Source organism: Schistocerca americana, chromosome 3 (assembly GCF_021461395.2).
Source record: "Schistocerca americana isolate TAMUIC-IGC-003095 chromosome 3, iqSchAmer2.1, whole genome shotgun sequence".
Taxonomy (NCBI): domain Eukaryota; kingdom Metazoa; phylum Arthropoda; class Insecta; order Orthoptera; family Acrididae; genus Schistocerca; species Schistocerca americana.
In genome coordinates, this window is record NC_060121.1 from 333,954,854 (window position 1) to 333,965,915 (window position 11,062).

At 40.5% G+C, this 11,062-nt stretch overlaps 1 protein-coding gene across 1 annotated transcript; it reads right to left on the bottom strand.

Annotated features, from left to right (window-relative positions):
* Window positions 1-2,806: 2,806 nt before the first annotated feature.
* Window positions 2,807-3,979, bottom strand: LOC124606777. Its single transcript, XM_047138834.1, has one exon. It carries the CDS (start codon window positions 3,820-3,822, stop codon window positions 3,541-3,543), a length of 282 nt encoding a protein of 93 aa, XP_046994790.1. The 5' UTR covers window positions 3,823-3,979; the 3' UTR covers window positions 2,807-3,540.
* Between the last annotated feature and the right edge of the window lie 7,083 nt (window positions 3,980-11,062).

An 11,062-nucleotide genomic window follows, 5' to 3' on the forward strand; every position in this document is an offset into this window, starting at 1 on the left:
AACGGGACTGTTGATGTTCATGCGATATATTAATGAATTAGTGACTTCAGGAGTAATGAATTATAACTACTATCAGTTATGTCAAACGAATATTTGGGAGTAACAATGCATATGAAGTGGAACAACCACATAGACTTAGTTGTAGTTAAAGCAAATTGTAAATTGCAGTTAATGGTGGGATACTGGGAGACTAGTTTATCTACAAAAAATATTGCATATGAATACTGCTCAAGAAAGGGGTGGGGGGAAGTGTGTGAATGATCACAGGTTTGTGCGAGTACAAAAGTGTTGAAAAATTTTAGCTGGCAAATACTCGAAGGAGGACATCATACACCTTGTTACAGCCTGCTTACAGAACTTCAGAAACCATTCTAAACGGCAGACACTAACGAATAGTCCTTGGACATCTATATATCCACCCAGTAAAGATAATACAGATGTAATTAGGCAAATAACTGTTTGCACAAGCAGTCAATCTTCCCATGCTCCATCCATGAGCACAGCAGAGTAAGTTGATAATGTATGGTGCAATAAAACTTATATCCTGACATACATTCACATTGATTTGTAGAATATAGGTATAGACGTAGAAGTTCCCAATTGTAATAAATGGTGACAGCCAAGCTCCTTTAACTGGTGATGTAAGACGACTATACCAGTTTTAATCAGAGACAAAATCATAACCATGTTTTATGGATCTCACCAAAATTGAAGGGAATATTGTGTGTAATTTCTTCACTGCATGTCGGCTCATCAAAATCATACTTAAAAATGTGCTACAAGAACCACTAAGTAATCTGTCGGGACTTATCTTCCCAAGCTTAATGAAACAAGCAAAGAGTGGTCAAAGGCAAAGGATATTGCTCAACAATGATAGTACGCATTCCTCGCAGACCTCTCAGTTCTTATACGTGTTACAGCATATATTCTTTATCTCAAAAGCAGAAGAAACCATTCATGGGCATAATTTTGAGACTACAGTGGTTGTTTCTTTCAACAAACTATTCATGGAAAACCTTCATCAGAAGTTGTAATGCAGGGCTGTTATTGAATGATTTGACAGGATGAACCTTTGCATACAACTTTAAGAAGAATATTCTGAGAAACTGTGAAGATAAGTACTCTGAACAGCAAGAATTTGTACCTTAAAACTTTCTGATTAACTTCTGTATTATTTATTGTTTCTTTTTCCTTCAAAGTATCTTTTGTACCAGGGCTAGAGAAATTGTAAGGGGTATACTCAGTGTTTTTAAAAATATACAATTTTGTGTCACTTTCATTGTCTAAGGCTCAGTACACCATTACATTGTTCACAACGTTAACTTTCTTTGTGTGGTGCTCCACAGCAGTCTTAGTCAAACATAATATTTTTCACTTGTAAAACTGAACATCTTAACGCATTTTATTGTCCGTATTTCAAATTTTCTCTATGTCTTATAAACTTTACTGCATGGCTGTACGCATGTTGGTATTTGAGATACGGTACATAGCACCCATATGTAGGCAGTAGGAGTACAATTAAATGGAAATGGAAAATGTATTACAAGAGGAAACCAATAATGAAGTGAAATATATGTAACTGATGTAGCTAATTGGGATCTGAATTGTACATTGATCCTTTTTTGCATTTCCCAGAACAAATTTCCACTCTGGAGTGGAGTGTGCACAGGTTTGAAACTTCCTGGCAGATTAAAACTGTGTGCAGGACAAGGACTCAAATCTTGGAGCTTTGCAAAGGTCTCACATTTGGGTCTCAGTCTGACAAACAGTTTTTAACTTTAAGGAAATTTCAGATCTTAAGTGATGTTGGTAACTGTTTGTGTTAGTTATATACATATAATTATGGTCCATTGAGAGAGTATTTTCAGTCGAGCAGAAAGCAAATTTCTTTGTGTCGTAAAATGTTCATAAATAGAAATAAAAATGATGTTTATTGTATTTGCACATACATGAATTACCTTTTGACTAATTTTCTACAGACCTGCTTATGTTCTTAAGAAAGGTATGACAGTACATGCATGTACATATGTCTGTGTCTGCGCATCCATCCATCCATGGTGTAAACACCTAAATATGTACAAAAATGACTTCCATGGAAAAATGTTTTTGCTTTTTTTGTACTTGTATAATTTTGCTGCAGTCACTGTTCATTGAAAGTATTATGTTTGAGTGAAATAGACTGAGGCATCCTTCTTTGTTATTGTCATTCATATGAAGAAAGCATTTGCAGGCGCAATTATTTGCTTGATGATTAAAGAACCTGCGCCCCAGCAGTGTCACCCTGTAACTTACGATAAATGACTGAAGAACCTGCACCATAGTAGAGTCACCCTGTAACTTATGATACACGAAGACAAAGAGGTTCAAAGTAATGGTCTCAAAACTGAAATAAAAAGCTATACTAAAGTTAGAAAAAGTACACATTACACTTGGTTCACTTAATGAAATGGTGATGAGAGAGGGTCAACAGAAAAGTTAATTAGGATATATTTTAATTTCAACATTTGTAAAAACATCTTTTTTAGTTAAATAAGTGATATTGACTTAAGGAACTGTTTTACAAGCTGTGGTCAAATGACAAATTCAGGGGAACTTCATTATAATATTGTTCTTTTCCAGTCATTCTTGTCATTTTGCAGGCCAGGATACTCATTTTACCTATGAGCATCTTGTTCAGTTGCTGTCTGGTTGCTGCACAGGTACAAAATAAAATTTTGCAGTAAGAGTGCTCATGTTTCATTAAGACTTGAATTGAACTTTAGCAAGCGAAGCAGTTAAGAAAAATTTATAAGGATTAAAAAGTATATTTTTTAAGAAAATGTTTATTTTTGTCATTTTTGGCAGTCTTTATCTAATAACAGCAATAATTTACAATTATTACACACATGTATTAAAATTTAAAAAATGTGATGGTAATTGTGATCGTATTTGATCCACGATGAGCAGAAATTGCGTTACCTCAAAATAATATAAAATAAAATATGGCACCACTGTGATCACTTGAACAGTGATTAACAATAAGCAATATAAAATTAAAAAAATAGTAGCAAAAAATGGAAAAGAAATAATAATAAAATGAGACTCTGTATAGAATAAAATTACCTTACAATGTTAATTCATACTGGCACTGATTGCTAAAAGTATGAAGATTTTTAAGAGAACAGGTAGTGGAATATATTTGGCACAGGGTAACTAAAAACCCATAGTATATAGTGGCAGATTCCTTACGAAACAAAAAGTTCTGTCAGAACGAACACTTTCTCTTTAAGCCTATGTTGTAAGTCAAAAACTTTCTTTGGCTTGAGGCTTTATACATAATCTTCACTTTGATGTCACTGTTGTAAGTAACCTCAGACAGCACCATCAGCCAGATGACACTTCTGATACAGCTGTTGAATAAGCAAGACACTATAATAGACACACACAGAACCACACGCCGGCCACAGAACAATCTTGCTGTATCGACACGGCATCTCCGCGCGAAGAGAACATCAGTTGGGGTAGCTGACCCCTGTCGCTGTAGCTCGCGCCTATGTCTTTTTAGTACGGGCAGAGCGGCGCCGAAGGGTAAGGTATCCTGCCCGGAAAGGCGTAATTGTCGGCGCTGATGGTCCTGCAGATGGAGCGGAAGCGGTCGCGTCCAGACCGGCCGCCACTGCCGCCGCCCCTGTTGCCGCTGCCGCCGCTGCCTCTGGGCGGGTAGTAGGGGCGGTAGCGGTTGCCGGTGAAACCCCAGTCGAACCACGGGGCGGCCTCGACGAGAACCGACCCCAACACCAGCAGCGCGAACGCTGACGCGACGAGAAGCGAAACACGGCACATGTCCGCGGCGAAAACAAAACGACAGTGAGCGTGGGCTGGAGGCGAGCAGATGACTGGAGCTGGCCGCGGCGGGCGCGCGCCTATTTATATTGTTGGCGCCTTTTTCCCTCTCCAGGGCTGCGGCGGCGGCAGCCGGCGGCGCGCTGGTGCGACCTTGGGCGGCTGCGGCACCCGCTGACTCAACACAATCTGGAGTGATGCGCGCGCGCGTGTGTGCAGGAGGGGAGCGACCTTATCACGGTTCCGCCCAGCGTGGAGGCAGCCACCGCCGCTTAACGGAACTCGCGCCAGTCGCCCGAGCCAACTCCCCTGTTCGCGCCACACGTGCGGTGTGGTTACGTGGGTCCACAAACCCGGTCTTCCGTAAATTCATTTTCCCAACATCGCATAAGGGGACCTCACACGTTCAATAATATTGTCAAGCGTCAATACATAGACCGTCTGAGGACGCGTAATGATTCTCAGTATATAACGGTACTTTGCGGGCAGACGTGTCAATTAGCATCATATTAATTAAAAATTAAATAGGCTTTATTTTGGCGTAATTAAAAAGGGTAAAGTATTACGAAACTTTAATAACTGCACAGTATTACTAAGAAGCAATACAATGAAAAGTAATAAAAAGCGAAGTAGCAAAGACCAAGTGGGACAGAAAGATATAGGGGCGCGTTTGTTTTTTAATACGTATAAAAGAACATGTAGCACATTATTGAGCTCTCTACCTTCAGTTATCGCGATCGGGATAGTCGATGAAAAAGTGGTACGCGACTGCGAAATTCGTTAAGGAGATTATTTAAAGACTCTTCAAGCACGTTTAAAATACATTACGTGTGACGAAGTGATCATAGACGTTTATTGTCGGGTGAAGTGCAAATGATTCCGACAACATAATTCGGACTTTGTGTTAGCTGGGGAAAATACTCTTGGGAAACTATTATGGTCGTGGAACTCACGAAATTTGTATGCAACGGAAAGCTATAGTTTACGTAATTCTGCATTTTATAAAATGGTGAAACGCGTGTGCGCGGAACATTAAGAGAATCTTATCCTTGGACGGTTGCGGGGGTAACTGATACAAACCACGCGCCAGCATAAAAATAGTTCGCTTATTAACTACCAGATATTAATTAACGGGGGCCTGAAATACTAAAAACACTGCATACACCGTTAATTTGAACCCTGCGTGTGAAAGACAATCACATCGAACATTTCGAGAGCGAAGAATAGACATTTAAGTGCCGAATTGAGAGCCTAGTTCGTGTCGATATTTGGACATTATATGACACGCGTTATTCAGAACACGATATCGACCATTCTAATACTGAAAAGAAGGATAGGGTCATCACCTCCAATCCCGATCCGTATTTCATATTTAGTTAGTGAAAAGAAAAGTGTTAATAAACAAACTACATTTCAATTTTATCCACGATTTTGTCTTCATTACGTAGTCTTGGCTACACGATAAACAATATCTGTGGAAGTTGTATACAACGTATCGTCATAATATTTAGCCAACCAATGTTGTGGGACACCAAAAAATGTAAATGCATGAATTTGTTCTTATAGCGGATGTATAATGTGTGAGCGCGACGAACTATATTGAGAAACTGAACATCCATTACGTAATTGCATGTTTATCTGCGAAAATGGTCCTTGTCGGTACATCAGCATAGAGTTCGAATAGAATCGCTGGAACATTGCAAACTATTCAGATTAATCGAACATCTAAATACGCATAATGCTGGTATCACCAGGATGTGTTCTTTCTCCTCACCCCCGTGGCAGTAATTGAATTAAGAGTCAGCCGGGAATAACATTTAAATCAATTGACGACCATTGAGCTAGCGTCACGAATTTTCAAACGTCCACTGCCATGTATGAAGGCGAGTGACACCACGAGTGCTAACGTCGATGGAGGAGTGACGTCGTGATCATATTGAATGACATTGAGCGGTCACAAGTACCAGAAATACTGATGAGCAGCATTGATGGACCTCAAAATATCCTCGGTATTGTCAACACTTATTGAACGTTGAGGTCAAATATTGACGGTCTGACAATATTTTCCATTCCGTTCTTGACAGAGCTTCAGGAACCAACCACACGGCGTTAGCGTGCAGTGTTTATTTATTTCAATTCGCCCTTATGTACATCATACCTCAGATTCAGTTGTTAAGGAGTCGTAACATAAAAGAATTGTTTTTGGACAACATGGTTGTGGAGAGAAGCAGCTATTAGTATGATTAATCAATAATTCAAGAACAGTCTTAACGCATTTATTATTCTTATAATACCGCCAACCGGTTTCAACCCGACGTAGGGGTCATCTGGGCGTTTACACCATTGGTCGACACCAACCAGTAGTCGACCAATGGTGTAAACGCCGAGAAGATGACCCCTACGTCGGGTTGAAACCGGTTGGCGGTATTATAAGAATAATAAATGCGATTAAGACTGTTCTTGAATTACTGATTAAAAGAATTGTAATAGATCTGTGCAAGGATAATCTTTATACATGCCACTTTAGGATGGTTAACGGACGATTCTGTATGACATTGTGTACTTGATTAATTTGATAGTGTGACGTCGCTTCAATACATTGAAGGTTTGACAAACTAGCATTGTCAATAAATATTGAATGTGTGGAGGTCCGGCCGACCGCGGTGGCCGAGCGGTTCTGGGCGCTTCGGTCCGGAACCGCTCGACTGCTATGGTCGCAGGTTCGAATCCTGCCTCGGGCACGGATGTATGTGAAGTCCTTAGGTTAGTTAGGTTTAAGTAGTTCTAAATTCTAGGGGACTGATGACCTCAGATGTTGAGTCCCATAGTGCTCAGAGCCATTTGAACGTGTGCAGGTCCCTGTAGGCTGGCCGTATAAACATTCCGATATGGGTGCCGGAAATGCGAGTTAGGCAGCCAGATATCAGCTTCCACGATCGATATTCGCTCCACGTAAACATTTTACTTGATGCTCAGATTATTATTTGCTTTTTTAAAATTTGTAGACTTTTGAGACCGCTGCGTTCTGTATGGCTTTAAGCACATTATGTAATTGCGATTCGAAAAACGCTGCTAAGTCAGATCGTTTTATTTGTTACAATAAGCCTATTTCGGCAAACAGCCATCGTCAAGTTCTCTGTAAGTAAATGATACATAATTTTTGTACACAATTTCTAATAGTATAGGTAAATATTAATTAGAAAACATTATTATAAAATTTGTTACGTACGTCAGACGGTTTGACATCCATATGTTATCATGGTTATGTCGCTGTCTCTTTGTTTCAATTACTGTATACTCCATTAGTATTCCTAGAGTACTAACGGTTGGTTAGATATGACTTGTTATTTTATATAATTTCCAGACTGTCTTCCTTTTCTTTAGAGCAATAATTATGCGACAGCTTATTTGACAGATGCACCAGCGATATTGTTTGGTTACGATTAGTTTTGTTTGTCATACTGTGTTTTCAGTAAACTTCGCTAGTGGTATCAAATAATAAGATTCCCTTATCAAACCCGACACAATCTTTGTTCACAAATTGAATCGGGTAAAACGAAATTATCAATTTACTCGAACCCAGACATGTACAAAATTCAGTGTAAAGACCATGATACATTCTACACAAGTCAGACGGGCAGAAACTTCAGTTTTAGTTACCGCGAACACATTAGGTGCAGCGAAAACAATCCCTCTACTTTTTCCACCGCATAAAACCCGTACAAACAGAGCAGATAATTTAGAACAAACTATCCAGATTCTACACGTAACATCCAAAGGGCCACTAATGAGCGTTTTGGAAGAGATGAAAATCTGTTAAATACATACACCTACCCACTAAAAATACTTAATTGGCAAATCGACACAAAACGCAAAAAATACATTGAAAACTTTATTGAAATTATCAGTCAAGAAAATGGATAGAGAGAAAATATTACGAAACGACCAGAGATTACACAAGGCTACTAATTGTACCAATAGCAAAGATTACCGAAATTACAGTATGATAAACAAAACTGACTGTAACCAAACAACATCGCTGTTACATCTATCAAATAAGAAGTCACATAATTATTGCTCTAAAGAAAAGGAAGAAGGTCTGAAAATTATATCAGAGAACAAGTCGCATCTAGCAAACCCTGATGGAGTGTAGTTAAAACAAAGAGAAAGCAAAACAACCACGATAACGTATGGATGTCAAACCCATCTGACGTGCGTAACAAATTTCATTGTAATATTTTCTAATTAATACTTATCTATAATAATAGAACTATTGTACAAAAATTATGTACCATTTACTTACAGATAATTAGACGATGGCTATGTGCCGAAATAGGCCTGTACCCTGTTGTAAAGAATAAACGATCTGACTTCGCAGCTTTTTTTTTTTTTTTGGAAACGTAATTACGTAGTGCTGTTTAAAATGTTGTTTAACTTGGACGAACTGATTTCGTGTGGAGTCAAAGAGAAATCGTAGTCTTGCAGTTACGAGGAAGTTATTCATTTAATTAAAGGGTAGCGTATTTTTGGATTCGCATTCGGGAGGACGACGATTCAAACCCGTGTCCAGCCTTACAGATTTCGGTTTTCCGCGATTTCCCTAAACCGCTCCAGGTAAACGCCAGGATGTTTCCTTTGAAAGGACACGGCCGATTTCCTTCCCCATCCTTGACACCATCCGAGCTAGTGCTCCGTCTCTAATGACCTCGATGTTGACGGGACGTTAAACCCAATCTTCCTTCCCTCATATTTTATCTTTACTAGATTGAAAGAGGCAGCTGAGGCAGGCCATCCCGGATACTTCCCTTTAAAATTACAGCACCAGGAAGTATAGCAAATAACGAAATTTTACCTATTGCACTTGCACAGTATAGTAATCAGAATATGTGATCAAGTTTGTAGATGATATGGGTTAAATAAAGTACGAAATTTAGCCTATACAGAGCATCCATCTCTGGCAGCAACCACGCTGGGCATCGAGTCGAAATGAGCATGAATGAGAGACACGAATTTCCAGCTACTTGCACTGTGTGCCAGTGCTCATCAAACGGAGCGGCTGGCGAATGACTGTGTGGCAGCCAGTGTTTCGGCAAGTGTGGCCACAAGTTTTTAGTGGGTGAGAAATGTGGAGAACGTGCTGGCCAGGGCAGAAGTCAAACATCGTTTTTATCGGTAGGTAAGGGCAGCATGCGCAATGTGCGGTCTTGCGTTGTCTTGTTGAAAGATAACGTCATGGAGACTTCCAAGATACGATACAGAAATGTACCTCCCCTGTTATGTCAGAAATGTAACATCTGCTATTGAAATTAGCGGCACCTCCAAATATGGATATGTTTATCGTGATGCCAATCCTCCTCTACAGTGTTGTCGTAGGGCGCACTGCTGTTGGCGCGCCTTTCTATGCCACCGCGTCAGGGGAAGGTAGCCTTTCTGGTAACCCTTGGCGCTCCAAACAGCGTCACACTGTCCGTGTGGATACTTATCGTGAGGCAAACAATACGATTTTGTATCAAGCTACTTGACGTGGCTGTGTGATCATGCACGGTTGAGCCAAAAGTACTGTGCGTCTCTGGTCTTGAGCAGTTGTCGCATCTGGCCATTGAGATTCTCCTTGGCGTTGAGCGTGACCGTCTTGTACCCATCCTGTCTGTATTCATCAACACGGGCAGCAAAATCGCTGAACGATAAACTGCAGTCTAGTTAGGCCACGATTCTGACGCAGCCGGATTGCAGCTGGCAGACGGTTTTACCGTTTATACACAAGTAACGATCATTCAAATGCAATTTCTGAATAAGAATCCCTCTGTGTAATCTCTGGTTATATATTGAATGCACATGGCTCTACATATAATTACGAGGGTCACTCCAAAAGAGATGCACACTATTTGTTTTTTAACCCATCTTTTATTCTACATGTTTGAAAGTTTTATAGTGTGTAGATACATCCTTTAGGTACAATATTTTCATTTCTCCACATAATTCCCATCCCTCTCAACTGCCTTGCGCCATCTTGGAACCAGCGCCTGAATACCTGCACGGTAAAATTCTGGACCAACCTGTTGGAGCCACTGTTTGGCAGCGTGCACAAGGGAGTCATCATCTTCAAACCTTGTTCCACGAAGAGAGTCTTTCAGTTTCTCAAAAAGATGATAGTCACATGGAGCCAGGTCAGGACTGTAAGGCAGGTGTTTCAGTGCTGTCCATTCGAGTTTTGTGATCGCTTCCATGGTTTTTTGACTGACATGTGGCCGTGCATTGTCGTGCAACAGCAAAACATCCTGCTTTTGCCGATGTGGTCGAACACGACTCAGTCGAGCTTGAAGTTTCTTCAGTGTCGTCACATATGCATCAGAATTTATGGTGGTTCCACTTGGCATGATGTCCACAAGCAAGAGTCCGGAATCGAAAAACACTGTAGCCATAACTTTTCCAGCAGAAGGTGTGGTTTTGAATATTTTTCTTGGGTGAATTTGCATGATGCCACTCCATTGACTGTCTCTTCGTCTCTGGTGCAAAATGATGGAGCCATGTTTCATTACCTGTCACATTCTTCCAAGAAATTCATCTTCACCATTGTTGTACTGTTCCAAAAGTTCGCTGCACGCCGTTTTTCTTGTTTCTTTGTGAGCCACTGTCAACATCCTGGGAACCCATCTGGCACAAACCTTTTTTAACGCCAACACTTTCAGTATTCTGCAAACACTTTCTTCCCCTATCCCAACGTAGCGTGACAATTCCTTCACTGTGATACGTCTGTCAGCAGTCACCAATTCGTTAAGTCTCTGCACATTGTCTGGAGTGTGGGCAGTACGAGGCCTGCCGCTGCGAGGACAATCCTCAATATTGCCATGCCCGCTTTCATCACGTAACCTACTTGCCCACCGACTAACTGTACTGTGATCGACAACAGCATCTCCACACACCTTTTTCAATCTCTTGTGGGTGTTTCGTTTTCACAGCACAGGAATTCTACGGCAGCATGTTACTTCTGACGAACGTTCAAGTGTAGCAGCCACCTTGAAGACATGTTGTGACGGCGCCACTCACGGGAACAGGTTGAACTAAGTTTGAAAACAAGCGGGAACGATGTATCTACACACCGTAAAACTTTCACACATGCAGAATGAAAACTGTATTTTTACAAAAATATTGTGCATTTCTTTTGGAGTGACCCTCGTATTTTGTGTGCTGGCAGGGAAATGCTAATTACAATTTTAAAAAAACCTGACGCACCGCGAAG